Source organism: Lepisosteus oculatus, chromosome 19 (genome assembly GCF_040954835.1).
Source record: "Lepisosteus oculatus isolate fLepOcu1 chromosome 19, fLepOcu1.hap2, whole genome shotgun sequence".
Classification (NCBI taxonomy): domain Eukaryota; kingdom Metazoa; phylum Chordata; class Actinopteri; order Semionotiformes; family Lepisosteidae; genus Lepisosteus; species Lepisosteus oculatus.
Window position 1 is genome coordinate 7,281,511 of NC_090714.1, and position 27,390 is coordinate 7,308,900.

At 44.8% G+C, this 27,390-nt stretch overlaps 1 protein-coding gene and 1 long non-coding RNA gene across 5 annotated transcripts in view; one reads left to right on the forward strand and one right to left on the reverse strand.

The window, feature by feature from the left end:
* Window positions 1–3,023: 3,023 nt before the first annotated feature.
* The window catches only part of unkl (unk like zinc finger), a 45,994-nt gene continuing 21,627 nt past the window's right edge, over window positions 3,024–27,390 (forward strand). Inside the window, exons 1-5 of one of the 2 annotated variants that reach the window (XM_015360034.2) lie at window positions 3,024–3,331; window positions 4,176–4,385; window positions 21,424–21,600; window positions 25,797–25,930; window positions 26,823–26,958. In XM_015360034.2, coding sequence (XP_015215520.1) covers window positions 3,267–3,331; window positions 4,176–4,385; window positions 21,424–21,600; window positions 25,797–25,930; window positions 26,823–26,958 — 722 coding nt within the window. In that variant the 5' untranslated portion in view covers window positions 3,024–3,266. The remainder of the gene's footprint in view (window positions 3,332–4,175; window positions 4,386–21,423; window positions 21,601–25,796; window positions 25,931–26,822; window positions 26,959–27,390) is intronic. The other variant, XM_006637064.3, reaches the window with a different exon arrangement.
* On the reverse strand, window positions 12,244–17,677 carry LOC107078982 (uncharacterized). 3 transcript variants are annotated; one of them, XR_001479954.2, is made up of 4 exons: window positions 17,531–17,677; window positions 15,132–15,274; window positions 14,195–14,240; window positions 12,244–12,473 (listed from the first exon to the last, which is right to left on the reverse strand). It is a non-coding gene; the product is annotated as an uncharacterized lncRNA (long non-coding RNA). The 3 variants fall into 3 exon arrangements; XR_001479952.2 differs by having other exon boundaries at window positions 12,244–12,558; XR_001479953.2 differs by lacking the exon at window positions 14,195–14,240 and having other exon boundaries at window positions 17,531–17,672.

The window sequence follows — 27,390 nt, forward strand, 5'->3', positions numbered from 1 at the left end:
GGTACTGGCCAGGCTCACACCTGCTGAGCTTCAGTAGATTGCCAGTTGTGAGTTCAAGGGTGATATGACCAGCAGCCATATCGGTTTTCAGTTCTATTGTATTACAAGTATGTGATTCATAAAGCAGCACTGCAGCAGTCCCACAACAGAAGCTGCAGGCCTAACAACAGCTCCCTAACGCCCCCTGTCAGGAAAGTCTTGGATGCTTGCAGTGGAATGTGACTGTGCTCCTGCTGCATCACAAACCTTTTACTTCAGAGGTGTCTAACAATGGACATGCAGAGCCCTGATCCAGCAGGATTTGTAATCTTGCTAGGTAGTATTGTAGCTTTTTATAACCATCCCATTATTGACTTTATGTTATCAAGTAAGCATGTGATAAGTTAAAGTAAAGTATTTCAACACCATTTGGAACAATATTCTGAATACTCTCCAGCCCTGAAGGACAGGAAAGCTTATACTTAGTTGAGCAAACTAAACTTGGGGTGGTCTATGATATAGATTGATACTGCCCTACTGGACTGGAGCTGGATACCCCTGCAGTGGCTTTTGCTGATACTAAAGCCTGCAGACAGATACAGAGTAGCAGAGGTGGGTGAAATTAAACAACGAAGTCCTCCAAAACAAAGATGTCCTGCATACATTTAAAAACAAAAATGTTGGAGAATGTGTGCCGCTTCTTTAGTGTACTGTATTTCAAGTCTGGGGGTTATTTTTTTTTTCAGTTTCTGTTTAGAGCAGTGCAACTTCTCATCTGGAAAGTGAAAGCTGAGCCAATGCCTGACCAAGCGGTGAACTGGCTCACCAAATGGCCGTTTGTCACAGGAGTCTATTATGTTAAGACATAATTCCTACTGCATTCACAAAAGCAAAGATTTCTTGCTCAGTCACAATAATTAGGGAAAACCGTGCGAGAACATTGGAAAAGGAGAACTATTTCAGCCTGTTCACATGGGATCTGATTCTAGATGTGGGGTGTCCAACCCCAGTCCCGGAGGTCAGTGCGTCTCTTAACAAGCTGCCCCAGCTCCTGACCAATCAAACAGCTTCTCCCATCTCCTCTGGTGCTGCTCCTCAAAATGACCAGGAAACCCTGCAGGCACCCTGGCTCTCCAAGGCCAGGATTGGACAGCCCTGATCCAGAGAACAAATGTTCTCACTATCCAGCTTCATAGTGTTTTTTTAGATTTGACCACATGGTGGCGTACGTGACACTTTCAGTTTTCAAGATGATTTCTTACTCCATCATAAACTAATTTAGAAACGGCAGTAAAGAGAAGTGCATAAAGTCATAACGAAAGAGTAATAAGGACATACTCCAAAACCTTTACTCAGTCTCAGACATTGAAATACATACCACTAGAGACATAACAGTTTAGTTTTGCAAACATTTAAATGTTTTAAAAAATGCAAAAAGTTTGCCGAATGTGAACAACATTCACATTACAATTACAAATTACAATTTTGTTATTCTCAGAATGTACTAGTACTCTTCTTTAAGAAAATTAAGATACTACTATTTTCTTAGGTATTGTGGAAAAATAAGATATTCATTTCATAAAAGAACAAGTACAGTTTAAGCCTACGCTGAAACGTACAAAAACAAAACATATTTCAGCTGTTGTGCCTTCTTCATACACATGAAGATGACTCCATAGCAGAAATGTTATTTCGTCTTTTTATTTTTTTTAGCATGGACTTAATCGCTACATTTTCCTTTGCAGCCAGCACCCGTTGACACAGAGCTCCCCGCTCAAACTTCCTGAATTGTTCTAGAAATATCTGAAAGTCCAGTGGTATCTTTCTTAAAAACAACAAAGCAGAATCTGTTTGGAGCCCTGTGCGAAATGTTCTGTGCAAGGCTCCGAGTCCTCCTAACGGTAGCCAGTGCTGAAGAAAAGCAGAGCTGCTTGAGAACTGAAGAAAACTTCAAAACAAGAGGACGTCCTTCGGCCCCTCTTGGTTTCGACATTGCTGGGCTGGTCCCAGAGACACACACAGTCTGGACAGCACGGTGCCGGTGAACCAGGTCCCCAGCCCCACACTCGCTCACTGGGCACCACAGAATCAGCCAGTTACCCTCATGCACATCAGAGGGGTGTAGCCATATGTTTCACCACTTGTCCACCTCTTCTGGCCTGAAGAGGACTCTTGTGTCAAGAACTCTGCATGAAGACCCTCAGGTTATAAAGTACAATCAAACCCTTCATCACTAATAATCACTATAAACCAGATCTTCACAACTGCAGCTGTGATTGACTTACTGGAGGGCCACAAAAACTACAACCTTCATTGATTTAATAACGGGATTCATTTGTACTATTTCATTGTTTTCATCTCTCAGATGTGTTGGAGGCCAACTTTTGACTGCTGTGTTGCAGAGATAACTTACAAATTCCCGACTTTTGAGTAGAATTTTTTTTCTTGCAAAATAAGGTGCTTGTGAGCTCAGCTACTGTAAGTGTTCTGCAAGTTAAAGAGTCTGGTGCGAACGAACAACAGCAGCTGTCTGGGCATCCAGGACCAGAACTAGGATCCCCTGTTGGAAGTCATGCTACATAATGCAATGTATTAAACCCAACTGCACCAACTGTATATGAAAACTATAAGCTTTGATAGAAAAGATCCACTAGGTTGCAGCACTGATTTTCCACACTGGGAGTGTGATTTCCCTCTTTTAATACATTAATACAATAATTACAAATTACAGTTCTCAAATACCCAAGTACTTCATTCATTGCATCGAAATTGATCACTCAATTTCAATTGATAAAGAAACTGGTGACTAACAACAATAATAATAATAAAAACCCTCACGAATGTAATAAATACTTGCATTTTCATGCTGTTCAACCCAAAGGACCCACTTCACTTGTCTCTGAACTTTTTAAAACAGCTACGCTTCACGAACCCGTCACCTACTTCTAAAACCCTCCTGCACACACCGCTCAACAAACCGCCTCTTGTGAAAGAATGCAGGGAGTGGTGGTGGGGAGAAACATCAATTTTTTTTTTAGCGTTACGTTTCAGATCTTTTTAGAAGAATCAGCCGCGGCCACGGCTTATCACCGCTGAAATAAGGACCCGATGAAAGTGCGGTCTTGCCCTGTCGCCCGAGCGAAGGGTCGGCTCAGCAGCCCGCTCGCCGCCCAGCTGCAGCAGTTTGTTTATCCCGCCAGTGGCCCATGCTGCTCCATTGCTGTGCACGAGAATACGAGGAGTGGAGCGTGCCGCCGCGCAGGCGCCTTGCATTGTTTTGACTGAAAATGCCGTCGGTTTCGAAAACGGCGGCGAGCGCTTCTCCTCAAACCGAGAAACCAACCCACTACACGTAAGTAAAAGCCAAAAATTGAAAGCGCGGAAAATTGCATTAAAAAAAAAATTCTACGCCGGGGTGCCAGTGGTCGCAGCAAACCCACAGCCTCGTAGATTCGGGCACCCGGAGTGGGTTTAAAAATGGTGCTTTTTTCCTTTTGTAAATTCTTCCCGAATACACGTAAGTAAATAAAAAAGACACATTTGAACAAAGCGCAGCGAGCTAAACTAGAGAAAGCAGCTGGCCTGTAATAGCGGAGCACCCTGTAGCACCCATCAAACGCTAACCTGCGCCAGTTTGTTTGCAGAATCGGCAGCTAAGTTGCATTTTTACTTTTTTATTTTTCCTTCTTCCATCTCGGCCTGATTTGCTGAAGTCCCTACGTGTCTTTCTCGACGTACGTACCAATAGCTAGAACTGCTCTTACGGACCAAATCTGGCGTAAGTCCTATCGAAATAGTAATGTATCGTGAGCGCAGGCAGTGGAGTTTTGGGCAGCATGGAGTAACATTTCTTGCAACAATGAGCGACAGTAAATTTTGGATTTGGTTAAGCGGAATTTTTCAGTATTTACGTGTTCCCCGGTCCTCTTGCGATTGTACCGTTAGTTCAGAATCACGAAGCGTGTCTTTTTACAGCCGAAACACGAGAGTAACGTTGCAGTCGTGAAGGGAATTGGGTATTTTAAAAATGAGGGTTTTTCCGAAATGATACGAAAGCATATGCATGCTTTTTACGGTCGGTCGCGTTCTAAGCATAATAACCTGTGGAAGTTTAAAGACTAGAAATATCATCAAAGATCATTTTTGCCTTTTTTAAAAAGATCATGTTTTTAACGGTGGTTTCCAATACTTTGCAGCTATTTAAAGGAGTTCAGGACGGAGCAATGCCCTCTTTTCTTACAACACAAGTGCACCCAGCATAGACCGTTCACTTGTTTCCACTGGCATTTCCTAAACCAGCGGCGGAGGAGACCTATCAGGAGACGGGATGGGACTTTTAACTACAGCCCCGATGTTTATTGTACAAAATACGACGAAACTACAGGCATCTGCCCGGACGGAGACGAGTAAGTTATCGGCTAATTAAATTAACGGATGCACTTCAATGTGCGCCCCTTTCTCTGTTAATAATAGGCATTATGATTGATGGATGTTGATATTTGATGTTTTTATTGTTCGACTGGAATAGGCGGTGTTTGTCAGTGCTTTTGTTTCTAACTAGGAAATGCACAATAGCGGAGTTTTACATGTGTGCTGTGTGGTGCTTTCCAGTCTACGTGGTGTCTTGTAATGCTGATTGTAACGTCTTAATATGAGTAAGGTTTCCGAGAATACACCGGATGTGTTAAAAGAGATCATTTACGTATTTTGGGTAATATATGCACACAGTCGTGGGGATTTTTTGTAGCGATTTTCTGCCTCAGATCCACTTTATTTTCAAATGGTGTATTTCGGCGATAGGCGCCTTCTATTGCTCGCGTTTTGGAGAAAGAATCGATATGGCGTGGATTGAGATAGTGTCTGCACCAGGAGAAATTCAGTAGCTCACAGCACCGTCTTCCAGCTCCTCTCAGACAATCGTGGTAACACACACCCCCGTCTTCAGCGCATCCGCACGAGAGGTGCAAGCAGAGGAGTAGAAAATGCATCTGTATGCAAGGTTTAGAGTGTTTGGAAGAGGGCAGCCCTTACAAAAAGAGGATCTGTTTGTTTCCTACCCTGAGAGCGGACTAGGTGTTAAACGCGCGTGCAGCTTGGCTCGCAGCCGTGGCCATTGTTCTGCTGCGGAGCGCGCGCACCCCTCTGCCATGCTCGCGAGCTGCGTCGGGGTTTGAACACTCGGGCTGCTGGGGCTGTCGGATGCGGAAGTTATGTCCGCTTTGTGTGTTACTGCGGAGATTTTGCCGTGAAACGCGAGCCTTGTGAATCCAAAACCGTCTACAATTCTCGTAGAAACGAGAATTTTAACCCCCCTCCAGGAAAAAAAAACATTTTTTTAATTTAATTTGAGCCGTCCTTCATCTTTACAGACCAAGGCTGGCAGACAGACACACCCCCTTTCTTTCTCGGGTCTTGATACTGCTTCGTTATGAGCTAACAGGGGAAGTGTTTACCATTCCTTTGCCTTGTGTAATTAAAGATAACACCCACGGCTGCTATTGGTCACATGCTGACATGAAAACGTTGGATTTAGTTTGTCGTTTTATGCAGTAAAGCCTACTTACCTTTACAAACTCCGTGGCAGTGGAGTGCACGTTAATTTTAGCCTTTGGCTACAAAATAAAACAAGGTTAACGTAAGAACAGTAGTTTCCACTTGAACTGGCTTATCTCCTGCCAGGTGAAGTTTATTTAGTACCTCTGTAGCAATGGATTACATATGTTGTCGAACATTTGATGAAAGACGCTGTAAATTGTTTTATTACAGTGGATTTGTTATTTTCATTGAAAAACGAATATCTCCATACCACAAAATATGTACAACTTCTGCTTGTTTCCTTTGTCGTCCTGGCGTCTCATTTGTTCTTCAGTTTACATGAGCTTTGATGTTCATTTGGTGTACTAAAAATGTGAAGTGATCTCTACTGATAAATAAAAAAGCAGAATCAAGCAGTAATATTGGATAAGAGAATATGGCTGTACTGAAGAGCTGAAAGTTATCCTGCTCTTTTTGCAATTAAGGGAAGTTGTCAGGTGTGAGCAGTGGCATCGGCAATGATGTGCTGGACTATAATGCAACAATTTCATGGACATTCCTAAATGGAGCAATATTGACTCTGCTTTATTAAAGGGTGGAGGGGATATCTGGCACTTAGAAAGTGAGCAGTCGTTAGGAGGGCTTTGTTTTTGGTTTCTGCCTATTCTAAACATTTCAGTCCTTCAAAGTAGTGAGTGGTAACAGTGGAAAGGTAGATTCTTCGGGCCTCCTCTGTGAAAGCTCACTTATACACTGGTTGTTTGTGTGCATAAAGTCTCCAGCGATGCCACTAATCAATTGCTTTCCCCACAAGCAACAATGGCATTGTGAGTGCCAACGACATCATGAAAGGGTTAAAAAGTACGCAACAATACGCCTGTCTGTGCATCACGACTTGGACACGACTGAAATCAGCAATTTGGCTAAACTAGAGGTTCCCAATCCTGTTTATGGATTTGTTTTTCCACCCAGCTACTCAAATAATTGACCCGTTATATGACTTCTTGAACCTAATGTGACTTCTTTGACCTCTTTGATTTTCTGTTCCTAAACAAGTTGGATGCCGACTTTTATGCAGCTTGTTGGTTTAAGTCAGAGATCATGTCAAATAAAGAGCTCAGCTGCAATGAAGTCCAGCAGGTATGTGGATCCACAGATCCAGGACTGGGAACATCAGCACTCCTGTTGTATCTAGATTGGGGACTGGGTTTTGGGTTCACTTCAGCTGGAAATGACTCATGTTAGCAGTCTTGAAGAAGAGGGAAACCCTCAATCCAATTTCCTTATAAGAATAAATTGCAGTAATTCATGGAGCCATGTTATCATATCTTTTTGTTCCTGTATATAATCTTCCTCGGTGCTGCTTTGATGTTTCTTGCACTGTATGTTTAATATATGTGCCTTCCAATAGCATTCACCCCTTCCAGTGATGTCCCATTTTAATGACTTACTAATGAGGAATTTACATTATTTCAGAAGTGAATATTTTTAATCAAATGTTCTATAAAAAAATTAAGACAGAACAAGAGCAAAAATTGCTGGAATATTTATTGCAGAAGTCTTTGCTATAGAATCCTATATTAGTTGTGTAATTCGTCAGAGTAATTTTGGTTACCTGAGCTATTTGAAGAGCCTGCATGTGGAATAATAAAGGATTGTATGATTTCAGACTATACAGGTACATTAAATCAGATATGACATTTCAGTTTTATACAGGTCACCTAAAACTAAGAACAAAGTAAATGAACGTCTCACAGTATGTTGTGTTCAATCGTATTAAATTAGGTGGTCTCTAAGCCTGATCCTAGTGAGCAGTCCAAGATTAAAGAAAGATTGTTAATCATGTGTAATTAATGGGATAATTGGTTAATTGGAATGATAGCCAGCCAGCTGGATGACTGATTTGAATCCCCCATCTTGTCTGAATCCTGTACTGATGGTCTCTCAAGGCTGTTCCTCTGAGGAGCCTGTCCTACAGAGCGCAGCAAGAATTGGAGATGGTTTCATTTCCTTTTTTCCCCCCAACTCGATGTGGGCTCCGCTCAAGATGTCGCGCTGTTGTCAATTTTGGTTCTTTTTGTCAGGATGTTTTCAACAGCTCCTAAACAGTATTACTAATATACACATATAAATACTTTATGCACCATGGGGTGGCATAAAGTCACTGAAGCAGAGAGGTGCTGAACACTTAATTATTTTTTTCTCCTGAGCTTTTGAACTGAATCACAAGTACAATAGCCATACAACCCAACCGCTTCAGCCCGGTTTCTCAACACAATCGATAATGCAGAAACAAAGTGCACGGTTAACATCAGGCCATAATTCTGTCCCCAACGGCTCTCGCCTCCAGCAGTGAGAAGCCGGAGTGCTTTGTAAAAGCCATCAGACTCTTGCCTCCTATGCCTGTCCTTTCACAGCGGCCCAGAAGAAGTTACAGTAGTGGCTTGTGGGCTCCTGTGACGCCCAGGTCTTGGTGTGTGAGGGCTCTTGAGGAAAACCAGTGTTGTAAAACTACAGGTGCCCAGGGGAACTCTGCTTCAGGGGACACTGTGGTTCTGTGTTCTGGAACTGCTACTAATCCTGTCATGATTGGTCTCTGCCTGCGATTCCCGCAGAGCTGCTTTGAAAATGAAGTTCCTGCTGATTAAAGGGCTGTTGGTTGTGTGGTCGGGGAGGTACTGCAGGAACAGCGATCTGGGCGTCGGACGTAGCCGCCAGTTCTCCTTGGGCAAGGAGACCATGCGGTTTAGAAAATTTTAATCCATGACTCTTTCTTCCTCGGAGGAGATGCATAGAATTAGTCTCTAGCTTGACTCGAAGTAGCATGATATAATTGTGTGCTCACAGGGGACGCTTCTTTTACACGATTAACAGGAAAATCAGTTACGGGGGAAACAAATGGAATTCCCACTCCCAGTGTTATTTATGATCCTGTCTTGAGTTTCGTGAACTGTGGGACTCTTGTGCTAAGCATGCTCAGGAACAGACAAGAAAACAATTCATTCCCGTCTTTGCCACCTCTTTCTGAATGTAAAATTCCCCAATATGAGGGAAAGGGTTTTTAAATTTTACTGGTACAGAGGCAAGTTATGTTTATCTGTGGAGTCTGTGTAACTGAGGTGGGCAAAGCTCCCCATTCTACTCATACTGGACAAAATCTTAGGAACCCCCTTTCAAGCCACGTCTTGGAGTTAAAGTGCACGAGACTTCCGGGCTGCGGCAGGAGCGAGTCTCTGCGGCCATCAGCCTTTCCCTGGGCAGGACAATTCTGAGATCGCGGTCCTGCTGCAAGCTGTTGGAACTGGCTGAGAGTGTATTTCAGCCCCGCACACCTGCAGAGAGGACTGTGCTTGAGGGACGTGCTGGCTAATTACCTCACTTACCTCATTAAGCAAATTATTTTGCATAATGTCAGACCACTTGTGTTCTTTGATCTCGATCGGGTGCTAATTGAGACAAATGTATAAAAGCCCTGGCTGTCCCTGGGCAAGGGGTATGAGATCCAGATGTGTGTCCTTCTCACCCGCTGTTGGCTTGTGAAAGAGCCCGCAGCCTGTACATCAGACTCACGGGTGTGTTCGGGCAGTACTCAGTGGTCAAGCTCAATAACACGTTTATCATCGCAGGAAAGAAGATTGTGTTGAGCAGGGTTAGTTATTTGTTATTGCTCTGCTCGGACACAGTTCGCTAGAGCTCTAAGTAATCTTTCAGTGCCTGATGATGCCTTTACCTAGAGCCCAGCAATTTTACCTGCTGTTTAAGTGGTACAAAAACAGTGTTTTAATGGCAGTACACAAGTGTATTTCTGCATGCTCTGTGTCAAGTTCAGCACTGGGTGTTATGCAATAAAAATAAAATGTTCAGTTGGAGTCATTTGGCAAACGGGGTGAGAGAGAGAGGCAGACGGCTGAGATTTTGTTTTTAACTAAAGGCTTTCTAAATATTACTGAAATGACCCGCTGACCCAAGATAACATTGGCCTCACATGCCAGTTAGTTCTTTTTCCCAGACTCAAACCCCGTATTTTGAAATGCTGCTTCTCTGTAGTCAGCGCTGTTTTATTTACTCTTCTCTTAAAAAGAGCCTCAATTTTGGATTAGTGCACAATCTGTGACAAATCGCAGATGGGTTTATTTGGCATTTTAATACAGGCACCGAAAAGCTGCGTTCCCTCTTGACATAATGGTTGTTGCATTTTTGAGCTCCCTCCTCTGCCATCTTATTGACCCAGCCCGCAATCAGACTCGCTATATTGACGCCCAGGGAGTCTGCATCTACTCGATTAAACCCTTGTGTCGCTACTGTGCGGTCTGCAGCCCCCGTATAATGGCCAAGGCCGGGGATAAAAGAGGCGTTGATAAGCCTGGGCGAGAGGCTTTGATGTGTGAATGGCTGATGGTGCTCACGGAGTCGCTTCAAGCGCTTCTGTGGTAGGACTAAGCAAGCACCTGCTGGCAGCGGAGACAGAGCAGGACTTGTGCTGCATAGAGGAACACTGGCAAAGCTTTCGGAAGTCCACTGGGCCCGCTGGCACTGCACAGCACTTGGCCATCCTCCTCGGCACCAGACCGGGCTCGGAACATGCTCTCTCACAGGCATTAGAAAGGGGTTAGTCAATCGTTTGCCTGTAAGTAGTAATATGTATATACAGCTGCATTAGACATGACTTTGGTCTTTCACACTTAGAAAGGTTGCAAAGTGAGGAGAGTGCGCCTGTCTAGATCATTTGGTTATCATTAGGGATCTCATCCAGCCTTTCCTAAAAGAAAGTTTAGTTTCCGGCTTCAACAGCATGGCTTTTGTGTGGGGAAAAAATGACTCCCTTTCTCCGGTTTTAAATCCACTTCTTATTTTTTCCATTTAATTTAAGTCAAGCAATGTCACAATTGTGTATACTTTTCAGAATAAGGTCCTAGTAGTGCACTTCACCGTTTTAACAAAGCTTGAATTGATTATAATTTAACAATTTTCACATTGTCCTTTTTTAATGTATTTTTTGTGAGTAGGTTTTAGTCTTCATTGAGTCCTTGCCATGCATTTGCCCAGTCTTGAATTGTACCGAAGTCTTTCTGAAATTGCTTTGCAGCTTTACAGTTTGTAAATGTGTAGTGGCACATCCTACACGCATGGTAACTCAAGGTCTTCCTCCAAGTGATGAACAGATGTTTCAAGGTATTGAGGCAATGGAATGGTGGCTTTTAAGATAAGAGTCTAAAAATGTCATGATCTTTATACTATTTTTAATGAGTATTAAAACAATTTTAAATGTTTCTGATTGACCTTGTAGAGCCTGCAGCTTATACATCAATGAAACAGGATCAGGATCTGACTGCTTTGATTTGTTTTCCCCCTGGCATTTCACATTTCTAAACAAATACCATTTCAGAGTTAACAGGAACAGGAACAAGATCCATCCATCCATTTCCCCCCAATTGCTTTTATCCAAGCCAGGGTTGTGGGGGACCCAGAGTCTATCCCAGCAAGCAGTGGGTGCAAGGCAGGGTACACCCTGGACAGGACGCCAGTCCCTCGCAGGGCATACAGACGCAAATGCGCACACCAGGATCCCTTTTTAACAGAAACCGATAAACCTGAAATGTCAGGTTGCAATCATGCGATCATGGGGAGAAAATATAAGCTCTACGCTGATAGCACTCAAACCCAGGGCCTAGCAGTGCCAAACACTGCGCCACCGTACTGCCCCAGGGGTAGGCTCCATTTACTTTTTCTGCTAACAGAGCTTTAACAGCTCCCAAGAAACCACACTGTATCTTACATGGGATCTGATACAACAGGGATACAACGGAAGTTGATTGTAAATTGAGCCTGTCAGGTTAATTTAGCCTCGGCTCAGGCAGCTGCTGTGCATCTGCTTGTGAGTGATAGTAACGAGACATGAGCAGAGTGGCTCTAAAGCGGGGAACCCCTATATTTGGTGCTAATTAGCTATTTCTGCTGTGTTTTATTTTGTTTTTGGTTCCTCTCAATTGCTGAAATGAGACCAACTTCTCTCATACTCACTGGGCCTCAGCGCAAAATGTTTTTTTTTTACAACCATTTTAATTCTTCATGCCTTTTTTTTTTACTGTGCTTCTTAAAGAGGGTGCAGCTGCTTCAGAAGTTTTCAGTGCATTAAGAGACTTCAAAAGGTTGAATAAATGAATAGATTAGCTGTGCATCTGCATCTACCTAAAAATAGATCTTTTTTTTTCCGTATCAAGGTCAGTGAAGTTTGGAGCTGCTGGTAGCTGATAAAGCGCTTTTGCAACGTCGGAGTTTTAGGCCTGTTTTGTAGTGTGTGAAGTTGATTTTCACCAGCAGAATATTGTAGCGCTCTCGGGTTCAAGTGGGTATGCGCCCTCGCCTCTGCTGCTGCCTCAGGTCGGCCCCCCCACCGTCGGAGACTCGAACCCAGGCTTCCGGCGTCATCCAACAGGGACCCAGCCACTTGAGCTGAAGGTAAATCTCTATCAGCCCACATTGGGTCCACATTGGGGGGGCTTGTGGGTTGAGAGCTCACGCGGGACGCTGCCGCTCTTTGAGCCTTGAGCGAGGTGCAGCACAGATCTGCACAAGTCGTCTTGTAAATGTAAATTAGGTTTCGGTTGACTTACCTGCTAAAATATATAATAAAAGGCAACCATATTCCCTTTCTCCATGAAAGATCGTTTGTTGTAACCAATCATTTCTGCGTGAAATGTACACTCACTATTACACACAGCTTTTCTGATGCCTTTTATTTTATTTGTTCTGAGACCGTCATGACATTTATTCTTCAGTGCCTCCTGGTTTGGTCACGTAGATCCGTTAGCAGAGCGTCAGGCGTGAATCAAGCTGCTCTCGGGCTGCGTCGCTCTCTCGGGTTCTTGACGTGAAGAGGAGCCTAGTCGCTGAGGAATGTTTCTGTGACCCTTCCATCTTGAGCAGATTGGTCTTGTCGGGATAGTGAGTGCCTCTCCCTTTGGAAACAGAAGGTGCAGGTGCAAGAGCATGTGTTTTCTCTCACACTCGGGGCTCCTTGGCCACGCTGTCAGTGAAGGGCTCCTAGGCTCAACAGTGATGGAATAAAGGTAGAAAGCGCACCAGACAAGGAAATGAGCACAGCGTGGTTGCCGCCGGTTCAAAATACACAATCTGCAATTCTGCAGTGCGGCGGCCGTGTTTTGTTTGCTGCGCGCTTGTTGTGTTCGCTGTGGGTTATGTGGTTCGCCATGTATCGGTGCTCTATAGGAAAATCAGCCAGAGGCAGAGATCTTAACTGCGCCGTGTCCTTGCTGCGATCCAGGGACACTTGTCCCGAGAAGATCAGTAAGTGGGGAGCGGGTGCAAAGAGGGTCCGCACTGCCGAGACTCGAGCAGCTTGTCTAAGGGGGGAGAACGAGTGTCTCCCCGCTGCTTGGAGGGCAAAAATGTGATTGTTCTAAATCGCTTTAACTAGGAATCTCTCTTTCTGTGCTGCAGGCCACAGTGTGCTCATTTTCTTTCCTTTGATTTCTTATTAATATTGTGGGTTTGCACTCTGGTTTTTGTTGACGGCTCTCTATGCAGCTGATGACGGGAGTGATGAACGGGGCTAAGGCCTGTGTAAGTAACGAAATGGCACCTACATGTTGCAACGCCCAAGAATTCTGTTGGTTTTGCTTCAATTAACAATTTTGTGCTTTTCAGTCTTTGAAGTGTAAATCAGTATTTCTCTTGTTAGAGTTCATTTTTTTCCCCCACTCCGGGTGGGGTGTCAGCTGACCTTGGTAAGCATTTTCTGGTTCCTTGTATTGCTCCATATAGCCTGTGGATTTGCACTGGGTTTTAGAAATAAGATAATAGTTTTTAGGCCAGATGAGCAGATGTATTTTTAAAAAAGTGCTGGAGAAGTTCTGGGGTACAGGTGAATGTGTGTATTTCAACGACACAGCTATGTCTCTTCCCCTAGACCCCAGCTCGCCTGTAATGTTTTCTTTAGATAATGTAGCATCATGGATCCCCCACCTGGCAGATTGTGGGTGCAAAAAAGAGCACGTGGGCGGGCCATTTGTGCCCACGTTCTGTTGGGGACCCAGTCAATCCATGTAAACTTGGGGAGAACATGCAGTCTCCACACAGAGGGTATCCCAGGGCTGAATCGAACCCAAGGACTTGGGAGCTCTGAGGCAACAACACCCACTTCCAAATCATTAAGCTTCCCCCCAACCCCCCTCCCCCCCAGGCACATCAGATTTTGAATGCAAGTGCTTTGTGTAGCTAAACTGACAGACTACCGCTCTTCTTTTTGTTTTGTGAACGTTCATTTTTAGTAAGACGCAGGTTCTGAAAAAGTAGGATCAAGTTCAAAGCCTGGGTCAAGACATCCCAGCCGGGTGCTTTTGGAAGAGATGGGTCCTTTTGTTTGTGCTTCCACTAAGGGAGCCACTGAGGGTCTGCTTTTGCAGATGAAATGGGGGGCAACACAGTGGTGAGGGGGTTAGCAGGGCTGGAGCTCGGGTTCGTTCCTCCACCTGGGATGATCACCTCTGTGGAGTTTGTATGTTCCTCCAGATGCTCTGGTTTCTTCCTTCAGTCCGAAGATGTACTGGTAGGTTAATTGGCTTCTGGAAAAAGCAAAACTGGCCTTGATGTGAGTGTATGCGTGTCTGTGTCCTGCACCTGCGTGATGGACTGGTGTCCTGCCCAGAGCGTTCCCCACCTTGCATTCATTGCTTGCTACGGTAGGCTCCAGCTCCCCCATTGCCCTGGACAGGTAGAAAAGGTTCGAAATTGGATGGATGTTGAAATCCAGCCTTTTTATTTGCACTGAATTTCAGGTAGTCTTATTGGCACCTCTTCTTTAGAAGAGCCTTCACTCAACTGGTTCTGTTCCTTACCCATCAGCTCCTACTGTATTCAGTACCACCGTCTTCTGTCTCCTCTCATTGTGCAAATGTTGTATTTTTATGTTTTTAATTTTTTTATAGTGTTGTCGTCCTGTAAAGGGCTTTGAGAAGACATTTAAACGTGCTACATAAATAAAGATTATTATTATAGAGGCTGGTAGGCCCTGGAAAGCAGGCTGTGCTGTGGCCCTTGTGGGGGAAAGGAGTGGTGTGAGTTTGACAGTAACAGAATTTCGTATTTAATTCAGGCAAACAGTCCTTCCAGCTGAGTTCGACCAGCTGGTTGACGGCAAGTTTAGAATGCAATCAGCGTTCTGCAATTTGCAGAATGGAATTTGTTTCTGTGACTCAAAATAGTATCTTATGTAAATTAATACAGATTTCAGTGTAGGACTTCAAGGCATAATTCTTCCTACATGCAGTAGACGCCCTCACTTGCTCCTGGCTGACTGTGCTGAGGGCTCATCTTCGGGTTTAGCTGCATGTTTCTGAACGTTGGTTTTCCTCTGTCTGATCCTGTTTGTGCTGGGAGGCCCAATCCTTCTGCACTGGTCTTTATTCGAAGGCTTGTAATAGGTAATCTATGCTTGCCTCAGACATGACAGTTACTGTTGCTTTTGCCAGCTGTCTGGAAGGTGATTGCAGGACTGTAAATGCAGGGTTTCAATCAAACTGAACTTGGCTGCTCGGTGCAATTTGTAAAACAAACGTGGTGACGTTTTTGCAAAAAAATCAATAATACTTGCTTACCTTGTAGTATTCTGTCATGGTGCTGTAACTAGTGTTGCACGGTTTTCAGGGAAATACCCAGGTCTAGCAGAGGATGTTTGCAGGTCTCAGCAGTTTCCTCCCTACATTGTTTCTCTTGGCTTCATTGACTGAATCTGATGCTGCTGCAGTATAAGATTATTTTATTTTAGTGAAAGTGAAACTCAAGTGAATCATATCGCACTGTCCTTTTTTACGTTTTGAGAGTGCTCTGTATGTTTAGAAAATAGCTTTTCCTAAAATCAATTTGCCAGTGAAGGAAGTCAGTTTTTTTTGTCTGTTTTGTCTATATGTGGCTCTGCCTTTATCTCCGAATTATTCCAGCCTGTAAAAATGCTGGTCTCGGTTCAGGCTTTTCCTATGCAGTGTCATCCTTCAAGTAGTTGAACTTTGTAACCTCTCCTGACTGCTTAATTGAGATAAACCAATCTCTGTGCATTTGTCAAACATGAACTTGTCATTCTTTCACAGTTCTGTTAATTTGTAGTCACATTTTTAAGGGATAGGGTAATTTGCAGCTTTTTTTCTGCTACAAGTTGCTTTTGCAGGAGCGTCACAGTGTTGGAGCCAAGTCAGTTTTATAAGCTGTTTTTGTTTGGTTTGGTGTGGCGATCAAGCACCTCTGAGGAAATAGTGTCCTTCAGTAACAAAACCCAGGAAACGGCAACAGCAGCAGCATGAATGCTTGAAAGTTGGATATTGTGTCTCCAAAATAATTAATCTTGTTTTAACGTGCTGTTTCACCTCAGTGCTTTTTTTCCCTCTTAAACTCAGAATATCTTGGAACAGGCCTTAAATATCACAGTCAGTCCTTGGGACACCTTCAAGGTTCAAGCGGTACTGATGGGGAAAGGCACTTATTAAGGGTGCAGGTTACAGTCCAGGCATTGCTGGGTGCTTCCCTGGGTCACGTCAGGAGCCCATGTCTGGGATACCCTGAGTGGCAAAGCACCACCAGGGCTGGGTAAATATTCTTACCTATTCGGTGCAGCTTTAGTTCATCTTTTAATATCTTCTTGGAAAAAAAAGGCGCTTCCTGAGAGCTGGAATGATTGGCATGTATTTGAACGCATATAAAGAGCCAGCCATGAGAAAGGGGGCTGTGTTAGCTCTGGGTGAGGAATCGGACACTGCTAGTTTTGCTTATCAGGCAGCACTCGGATTGAGCAGCAACACAGTGCGATTCCTCCTCTGGGCGCTGGGGCTGGTGTTGAAAGACTTGGCTGGAGCTCTTTCAAGAGATTTATGTTCCATATGACGGGGGGGTATGAATATAGCCAGAATTGTAAGTTTGGAAATGAATGGCGAGACTGCTCTGACAGGGCACTCCACTGCTGGAGCAGCGTTCATGGCAGCAAAGGGGTGCAGCAGACATCTCTCTAAGAGCTGCTGTGCTGCAGTACAACTGTGAGCTGTAGATCACGGGAAGAAATTATTTTCCAGTCACATGATCATTTAAATGATCGTCCTCTCAGCTTGTGATTTTTACTATAGTTTGGGTTTCTTGGCTTGGCTATTGGCAGTATTTCTTGTTTGATTTTTAAACTTTGCATATGGAAAGCCAGGAAATAAAACCCCAACTGAATTGGCCTTTTCTTTGTTGAGCTCTGACCTGCAGTGTGCCCCAGCATATAGTACGTACAGTATGTGGGAGGAATCTCAATCTAGCTGTGCACATTTAGGAGTCTAAATGCTTTCTAAAAGTTATTTTTCTTTTGTTCAAGCAGCACTTTCTCACTGTTAGGTTTTTAAAAATACAGTTTAGGGCGATTGATTTTAAGTGGATTAGGCTAGAGGGCCATAAAAACGTACTCATCAGTGAAGACCCCCCAACATTAAATTTGTAGTTCGTATCACAGGGAAATTGACCATAAAAGTTCAAATATCCTGGGCAGCACTGAGGTGGTATGACAGCTGATTCAATTCGCTGCTCCAAAGCTGCGGTTGAAAAAGCTCTTTGTAGGTGTTGCAGAATTTAGGTTGCTCTATTTCAGTGTTTACAGCATTATCTCTTTCCATCTTCAGCTCCTCTGTTATTCCCTTACCCTAGCTATCCCTCTAGCTCATTGTTTAAAATTTCGAAGGATTCTCTTGTGCAGTGCCAGCAAAGAATTGCAGGTGTGCCCGAGAACAGCAGAAATCCAAATTACATTGACCGGTTTGGTCAGTGTAGCTCCCAGATTCCTTCTGGATCTGTGTCATGGGCACCGGCACACCTGGCACCTGGTAATTTCCAAAGACCAGACCTAAAGCCGTGTCTCAGCTCTTGCTTTTTAGGGTGAAGCCTGTACAGAGAATCCAGTCCAGAAGTCATTAGTTTTCCTTCTCTGCTCCTCAAGAGTCTACGCTATCAGTGCATGGGGTGAGTGAGGTTTTCTTACCCTGTTAAACATGGGTGAAGTCTGGATGAAGCCGAAGAATATTGAAATATCTTCGAGTCCTAGATCACTGAAAAATAAGATGTCTCTCTCCCCCACTCATTATGACAGCTTGCCTTGATGTCCTCAGCAGCGTTGCCATGGCTACCGTTTCTGTGAGAATGAGCTGCTGTGGCTTCTGTGCAGTTTATCAGTCACCCAGTGCTCTCAGCATCAGTCCCTAAAGCTGCCATTTATGTTTTGTGATTTTGTTGTTTTTTTAACCCACATACTTCTGCCTCTCCTCCATGAGCAATGGAGTACAAAGCCTGCGTTGTGAGAGGTCCCTCAGTTTTGCAGCGCGTCTGACATCATTCATAGTTGTTGTTTTTTTACATTTGAAAACAAACAGGTGATTGAGACTCATTTTGTAGTTTGCATTGAGGTGAAACGTTGAGGTTTCCGCCCCCTGAAATAAACCAAAAATAGGCAATATTGTCACCCCAACCCAAAAGGAAACATTCGGTCTCTTTAAAAACAATATACCATGCAGTCAAGGCTAGGAAATGGATAGATGTTTAAAGCCTACTCTGTTAGGCAATCCCAGTATTTAAACCAGTTAAGGTCTACTCCTGAGTGCAGATTGGGTTTTAAAGTCAGTCCAGAGGTTGCTGGTCCGAGCCTGAACTGTGCATGGGATTATCCGTATAGCTGGTTGGATTGCTGCTCAGTGGCACCCCCTTGTGGCTTGCCAGCAGGCTTGCAGCCTTCTTGCTCAGAGCTCCATGTCTTCTTGGACCGATGCCCCAGCCTTTTGACTGGCACTGTAGGAGGCACCAATCGTGGAGGGGGAGTGGAAGTAGGAGGCAGGTGGCCTGACAAGGGCACATTTCAGAGGATACAGTCCATGCTGTGCTGGCTGGCCTGTGGATCGTAGCTGTCATCTTAAATCATACCTGACTCACAAATTACAGAAGGAATGAAAATGGGGGCTCAAATAAGTAGCTTCTAAGCTCAGACAATAGCAAGCCATTTTTCTAATGTCCGTGGGCTCAGGCTTGTCTTAGCTCTGTGCTGGACACAGCTTCACAAGCTGTTCGAAGAGAGGTTGTCTTAAACGAAGATGCTTTCCCGACACTCCTGCGAGTGTAGGAGCTCAGTAGGAGCTTTGACTGAGAATCTTGGTGTTTGAGCTAAAGCTCTTGGATCAGTAGAGAAGACCTACAGCGATGCCCCTGGGTTGACAGCTTCAGAAACAACAGAGCTGAAGTGAATTTTGGTTCACAGGGGCAGAGCTGAGTAGTAGGGATGCTGTTTTTAGTGTGTCGGCCCCTGTGAGTGAGAGGGACAATATGTGGCTGTCACTTGTATTCATGTTCTTAAGCCTTGCAGTGCTGTGAACATGGCATGATAGAAAACAGCCTGTCAGCAGTGGGTTTTTCTCGCTGACCCTACAAATCAGGAGCAACAAGCTGATAGCATGTGTGCTATCCACAGAAACGGACTCCAGATGCACAGCGGTGTGTTCCACTTTGGGTTTTTCCAGATGGTTACTCTCCAGATTGTATTGGTAATGCACAAAGGCAACAGTTTGAGTATCATGTCTTTTTCACATCTGTCCGAGCAAATGCATTCACGTTTCAAAAGATCCAGCACGAGGTGTTGGCGTAGGCACTGGAGGTCGTTCAGCTACGCCAGCTGTCCGATCTGTCTCTCCAAGAGTTTTTACTGTGTTCTGCCTCCCATGCCCTGCAAGTGCTTGAAGATCACTGCTCTTGGAGTGCGTTAGTGAAGCAGGAATTACTCGATCGCTAGTGGTGGCGTTTTTTTCATCTTGCATTCTGATGAGCCAGGAAATAAGATGCTGTTGGCAGAGCTCCAAGCCCAAACTATGTGAAAAGCTGCAGGCGCTTAGTGTGGCAAAGAGGAAAATCAGCCACTGTTTCCTTTCACACGGGGACCTTGTGACTTAATACACTTAAACGGATGCAGGGTCAAAAGCCACTGCATTTGACTATGCAGACCTTCACTTAACAGCTCCCAGAAAGGCTTAATAGCTCAGCTGGTAGATTGAAGGACTGTAGTAATTTAACAGGCAAGTTGATGTCCTTTTCCTAACCTTACGACTGGGTCATGTCAGAAGATTAGAAGAAAGCTTTAGAAACAAGGTAATGTTGGGCCCTTATTGAACGGTGATGGGCAGCTCCTAAGGAAAATACCAGTTGGTGATGCTCTTTCCTCTGAACCAGAATTTCCAGTAATGCGACTGGCCTAAGTAACACTCAAGAAGTTACTGAGGTCCCTACTTCCTTGGTCATTTAAGATCCCATGACCCTGTTTGTAAAAGTAGTGTTGTTAAATTGTCCTGACAAAACTCCACTCTGGCTTCGCTGAAGGTCCTCCTTAATTCAGTTGAAGTAATTTCTCACTTTTTCCAGCTGATCAGCTGAGCAGTGGGGCTGCTGGTGCTGAAGGGCTCCTGTGCCTTACCAAGGTGGGGGCTGCACGTCTGGGGAATGAACTGTTTTGGGATCTTTTGGGATGAAGAAGTGCTATACGCATGTAAGGAATTATAACTTCTTTACTAGCGTCATCATAATTTTTTCAGGACCAGGTAGCCGCAGACAAGATATTCAAGGATGGTAAAACTGGCCCAGATGTTGCGAGTCACTGGCTGCGACTGGGGTTGCACAGCTGGCAGAGATCTGGGATTAGTCTGTCGGCCTCCCCTGGCTCCCTGGCAAAAACCTCACTGCGGGTGCTTTCTGGGCCACGACAGGCTCAAGAGGCGCAGCGCTTGTCAATGGGCGTGTCGCCCTGATCGCTGTTAGAGTTGGAGGAGCGGGTCGATCCTGTGTGGTCACCAGTGAGATGAGCCCCGATGAAGTAGCTGATGATCCCAAATTGGGTGGGTGTAAAATGAAAAATGCAAAAAAGAAGTTCAAAAAGTGAGTCAAAAGGGGAAAATGGTTGAGTTTTTGTTTGTGTGGTTCAGTTCTCTCCTCCTTCTTATTCTGTTACCCATGGGTCAGTCCTAGCTTCTTTCCAAAAAATAGAGGAGCTCTGTACTTTATGAGCCTTGTCTTGGACTCAATTTATCTGCACTAATCCAGTTCCTGGGTGTTTGAGCTTGTTCTTCTCAAACTTGTACCGGCGGAGTAAGAAGACTTAGAATGTGCTCACAGATTTTGCATACAGATCTGCTGGGTCCTTGCAGGCCCGTACCGCAAATATGAAAACTCACTTTCACGTGTGGGAAAAATCGCTGGGTTGCGGAGACGTTGAGAGACTCGTTTTCAATCCAAGCTTAGTAGGGCAAAGGTTATTGGTTGATCGTTAGGCTACCTAATGTGTCTGGAGTTGTGCACTGAGTGGCTGTAGTCAAAATATAACAGCACTTCTGGTCCTCCTTGTAAGCTTTCATTAGGTTCTGTAGATATTTTTTAAGGTTACCTGACTGAAATGGGCTTCAGGCATTTACTGTAGGTTGTTTTTGTTTTTTTTAACCTGAGCAATGCAGGTGCTTTCTTAGAGTTCTCTGCACATGAACAAAGGTTGTAGGGACTTGCTGCGAGAGGATATTGCGTGCAGAGAGGGGCGCGAGGGGGGCTAAGTGTGGTGAAAGCTGAGGTTCGGCGAAGGCTTGAACCTTCTCTGTGCCTGTTTTCAGTTCGCCTGCCTGTGCCATCCAGGGTTACTGGGCTGGTCATGGATTTTGCTTGTTTGCTCCCGAACACCATTTGAATAGCCTGATGGCTCTGTATTCCACTCGGGACAGGGTGAGAGCGCTCTGGCTCTTTAGCCGCTGTAGAAGCGTGCGTGGAAGAGCGTTTTAGTCACGGCTGGAGGAAAGCTGGACTTGCCTCCGTACCTCGTGCAGAAGATGCGCTTCAGCCCCGTTTCTTCCCCGCCCACAGCTGCCCTTACCTGCACCGCACTACGGGCGACACGGAGCGGAAGTACCACCTGCGCTACTACAAGACGGGCACGTGCATCCACGAGACGGACGCCCGGGGACACTGCGCGAAGAACGGCCTCCACTGCGCCTTCGCCCACGGCCCCCACGACCTGCGGCCGCCGGTGTACGACATCAGGTACGTCCCCGAGGGCCCTGGGCTCAAACCCGTCCGCCAGGGTCCGTTTAGATATATTTCGATGGAATATATCCTTCAGATGAGACGTAAAACCGAGATCCTGACTCTCTGTGGTCATTAAAAATCCCAGGGTGTTTCTCGAAAAGAGTAGGGGTGTAACCCCGGTGTCCTGGCCAAATTTCCCATTGGCCCTTACCAATCATGGCCTCCTAATAATTCCCATCTATGAATTGGCTTCATCACTCTGCTCTCCTCCCCACTGGTAGCTGGTGTGTGGGGAGTGTACTGGTGCACTATGGCTGCCGTCGCATCATCCAGGTGGGGCTGCACACTGGTGGTGGTGGAGGGGGGTCCCCATTACCTGTAAGAGCTTTGAGTGGAGTGTCCAGAAAAGTGCTATATAAGTGTAAGCAATAATTATGATTATCTCTCTCAATCTTAAATGAAGCACTCATTTAATTTTTTATCGATCTTTGTTTAGACGGCGAAAAACATACATGAAGTGTTATAATGTTGCGCCACTGTTTTATCGCACCCCTGTCCCTCCTCGATCGCATGCGTCCTGTGAGCGGGATCATTAGCGCCATAAAAATAATTGAGTTGCAAATCGCTTATATGGTTTCGATTTGCATGAATGTATGTGCAGGCACATAGCCATTGGAGGAAAAGGTCTGTTAATCTGTCCCGGTTTCTCAATTAAGATATGCAGCAGTTATTCCTTCGCTACCTCCCAGAGGAAATCGGAGGCGACTGCATGCCCTGTGGCTTGTTTCCATTGGGAACTTTTATCACCAGGGTATTTTGCATGACGAATTCAAAATTAAAAAAACATATCTGTCTTCCATGTAGACACGCGTGTTAAGGGCTCATTGCTTAGCCTGCAGACCCTGCCGTGCCTGCTGAGTAATGAGGGTGGGAATGGATGGGCCTTGATGAGATGGCATTCCCCACAGGGGGACGGTTTCTTGTAAATTATTTCACTCCCAGGAGCAGGTTTGTTCTGAATGCGCACAGATTTATGAGATATCACCAAATAGATATCTCAGATGAGTAATTGTTTGAAAAAATTCCCTCTGCCAATCAAAGTTTTGTTAACCTCGTAGTCCCGTGATTGACCTGGTTTCACATAGTGATCGTAATGGAATGTAAAGAGGAGGATTTAGCTGTCTGCCTGTTGCAGGAGAGCTGTCACCTCTTCAAAGAAGAGTTTCCTGGAGTTGTGTTTTCTCACGCAAATCCAAATTGTAAGACAGTGCTTATATAATAGCCCCTCCTTATGTAGCTACTACTCTTTACTGATTTTTGCTGCCTTTAGCCAAAGCAATTTTCGTTTGCACCCGTTTTTACAGCTAGGTATTAACTGGAGCAATTCGGGCAATGCACCTGGCTCACCTGAGGGTCAAACTTGCAACCACTATTGCAGTCTATGGTAAAGAGCTATTTGAAGGAGATGGAAGTGGTCTCAAGGTGGGATGATTTGGCCCTTGCATCACCCTTCTTCTGCCTATGTGCTGAAGCAGCATCATTGTGCTTTGTTAAACTCAGACTTCAGCTCTTCATTCGGGCTTTCTGCTCCCCTACAGCAGACCACACTCACCCGGTGCTTCCTGTTAGGAACCAGGAGCCCAGGGGCGCAGTGCAGGTTAATCCCACAGTCTGCAGGGTTTGCAGTGGGCCTTTGCCATTTGTTTTTGTTCATCTACAGTTTGCGTTCCGAACCAAAAAGACGAGAATTACATCTGCACGTGTCTCCTGCTTTTAAGTCTTTTGAAGCTAAACAGGTTGGGCATTCTATTCAGGTCTAGTGAGTTCTGTGTCTTTGAAAACTGAACAAGCCTTAGCAGTTTTATTTAGTATCTGTATCCAAGCGTAAGCGTGAAGAAAATGCAGCCTGCCTCAGAGATCGAGTTGTCAAGTGAACGCTGCTCTGATTTCAAGACCATCGTTCTTGGAAATCGTAAGGTCTTTATTAGTCCCGGACAGACTTGAACTTCAGCAGCTCCTGCCCGATCAGTTTCTGGGTAGTGACAGCTGGAGTAGAAAGAGGAAATGACCTCATGGACTAGCGAGTTTCTCTGAACGGTGTCCATTCCTGTTGGTTTAGCAGCAGGGGAATTCCACGGCTCTTGTTCCGAGTGCAGCTTCTCTGAGCGTAAGGGCAAATGAGGTCATCGGTTTCCTCTGTGCTCAGCATCAGTGGACCTATTTAAGAACCGACTCTTTGGAATATTGTTGAAGTTATTAAAAATGCAATATTGCACTTTGATATTTACACAAATATTTGTCTCCAATCAAAAACTTGCGCAGTATAGATTTGTGTATGCTTTCTGAATAGCACTATAATATTCCAATTTGATTAAAATCAGGAAATGAGTTAAAATAATACTGTGGACGAGAAGGAATCTCTTCTTAATACACTTTAATGTCGATTGACAACAGAAGTGTTGTTACAAAAAACAGGTTTCTGGCTCTCTGTTAGAGCGGAAGATAAACATACTTCTGGGAGTTTCGATCTTTTTATTTTAGCTGACAACGCGAGCTGCCTGCCTCTCTGTCAGGTCCGACCAGTTTGTGCCCCTGTGCTCCGTGAACAAAGGTTGGCCATTTTATCTCTGACCTCGATCTGCCAGGACTGCTGCCAGTACCCACACGGGCATACAGGAGAGGGGGGGGAAAGGCATTGTCTTCAAATGGCCACTGCTGCCTCCGACACGAGAGCTGTCCGACACAAGCACCAAGAAATGAACAGGACGAAAGGGGGTCCTGTCCTGCTGTCTTGCAGGATGTGGAGGCTCTCAGAGCCTGATTTAAGAAAAGCTCTCCTTGAAAATTGTTCTTATCGTGACCTTACACGGCGTATTCCAGGATCATTTTCATGATGGTAAAGAGATGGGAAACAACAGGAGCGGAGCCCTGTTTAAACCATGCACATTTAAACCATTCTTCCTGGAAGATCAACAGCTGCATTACAGCAAAGGCTTCAGTGCGGCTCTCATTCTTAGGATGTTTGTCGTTCTTCTGAAAGCCCACACGCTGTCCTTCTGTTTGCATTTGATACACAGCTCTTCCCCGCTGGGGAAAAACAAACAAACATGGGTTGAACTTCTTAGAAGTCTGAGAGTTGAAAGTCCTGTTATGTGGCTACTATTTGCCCAGTGGTCCTAGTCAAGATTTCATTCATGGATTATGCTCTCTTTTCTGAGATTTATTTTGCTTTAGATACCACATTTCTAGTACCCAATCTGTCTAGTATCTTGTCACAATAAATCTTAAAGGGAAATTTCGGTTAAAAAAACAGGAGATTTATTTGTGGAAATTCATGCTTCACCGCAGGTCATGGTATGGGACTGTCTTCTATGTAATATTTCCATAAATCCAGCAGTGCGCTAGGTGAGAGCAGGCCCTATGTGTCATGTTCTCTTGATCAACTAACTTGTTGAGTCCACCATCAAGGGCTCCGGACAGTTGGCCCCAGGCCTCTGTGAGTGAGTGGGTCTTGACTCGGATGTGAGAAGTCCTGTCCAGTCCTGCACCCTGCTCTCAGCAGGGCCGCACCCAGCCGAGGCTGCTGTGACGGCGGTCGTGTTTGTGTGGGACCCAGCAGCACGTTCAGAGACACCAGAGGTCCGGGGAGCCTCACCCTGCACTCCATATCTGTGTGAATGGGCTCATACTGTTGGGCCTGTTTTTACTTCTAATGGACATCGCTGCGAAGGAACACTGATTCAGTTGTATAGCCAGTGACTTCCAGGCACATTCGTGAAATGTTTTTTTTTTTGGTGTCAAAGCACCGAGCTTCACTTTGCTGTATTAAGAAGTCTCAGAAAGCAAATAAGCTCTACTATGGTTGCGAAACGAAACATGGCATTCTTTTCACTGTAGTTTTTCATAGGGTGACCTAGACCTAGACAAATGATATAAACTTGCATTTTGTGACAGTTGCAAATGAAACCAAAAGAAAAGAGAGCATGGCATTCCATAGTAGTAAAGATGTCGTTCAAGAAACACAGTGGAACAGCAGAACAGCAAGCCTGTTCCCACCTCTACAGTGAAGGAAAGTGACTGAGGGATAGGCTGCTGTTGCTTAGCAACAAAAGGACTACGGTGTATGAATGCTTACCGTGTGCTTGAGACCTTGTACCTTCATTGAGAAATCACAGTCGTTATTAATGGAGCGGTTTCGGATCCTCTTCCAGAGAAATCCAGGCACAGGAGGCGCTTCAGAATGGGCAGCTGGGGGCGGGGGAGGGCATCCCTGATCTCCAGCCTGGAGTCCTGGCGAGCCAGGCCATGATCGAAAAGACGCTCACCGAGGACCCCAGGTGGCAGGGTAAGAGACTGCAGCCTCACTGCCAATCGGTTTGTTGACAAGATCAGTCAACTGCTAGCACGGTGTTTTTTATTGACCAGTTTTCTTATATACATTTTATTTTTACTTTGCCAGACTGGAATTTTAAGTCTGCTTTGTGTTTTATTGTAGTTTGACTTTGTCTTTTAATGTCTGTATTTTTAAGCACCTTCGTGGTTTTTCTTCAGTTGGCCGAATGGCAGCAGGTTCACAGTCATGGTATCTATTGTAAGCTTTTAGCACTTTATCCAGTTTTTGGATCTCCTGCGATCAGAATTCCATGAGAACATGCTGAGGACACACAAGCAACACAAGCAGACTCCCAATGCAGCAGATAATTGTGAAATCAAACTCCCTTGCCAGAAATATATTCCCTTCTCTGTGTTGTATGTTCCAAACACACAAGAGGCATCTAAGCAAATAGGAATACAATGGTTATTTTACACCAATTCTTCCTGCCTGTGACAGCAACAAAGGAAAATTTCAGTACTTCATTATCCAACAGCATTACATTCATCAGGTGTGAATTTAGTTGTGCATTTGTTTCTTTTGCTTTTCATGTCATGGAGACACTGCCATCTAGTGGACACACTAAATATATTAGAGCCCTTTTCAGGCAGTGTACAAATAGTTTAATGTTTCTGTCCTGGACTTTATATCAAGCTGATAGTCAGCACTACAGTGTACATTTTTACATCGGTCTGGTTAGTCATGCAAGGAAAAGGGCAGCTGGATGTTGGAAAACCATGATTTTAAGTTCCTGACATATCTTTCCTTTTATTTTTTTTGGAGTATGTAAAACCCAAAGATGGGTTGTCACTCCACTATGTGCTGAAAGCTGCTCTTGACTGGGCAAGGTGTTTATTTTCCACAGATACCAACTTTGTTCTTGCTAACTACAAGACAGACCAGTGCACCAAGCCCCCCCGTCTCTGCAGACAAGGGTACGCCTGTCCACATTACCACAACAGCCGGGACCGCCGACGAAATCCGAGGAAATTCAAGTACAGGTCGGAAACGTGGAGCCAGCTTGCTTTTTTACAGCGTTATCGCGATGTTTACTTTTGACGTACAGCCATGCTGGTTTAATCTGGTTGGCCAACCATGCGGGTGGTGTTCACACCTTCAGAATCAGAGTTATTTTTTAACAATGCTGATTAAAGACAATAATAAGATTAGAGAGCTTTTGTGTGGGACTGTTTTGTCTAATGTGCTTTTTTATAAACTAAACTGCTTGTTTAAAAAAAAAAGTAATTATTTATTTGGGCAATACCTTTGCCCAAAGTGACTTACATTTGCACCCATTTATACAGCTGGGAAGTTTACTGGGGCAGTTCATATATAATGGTACTTGCTCAAGGGTTACAGCAGCAGTGACTTCTCTGGGAATCAAACCCACAGTTACGAGTCCAGAACTATGAGCCCTGCTCCACACTTACTGC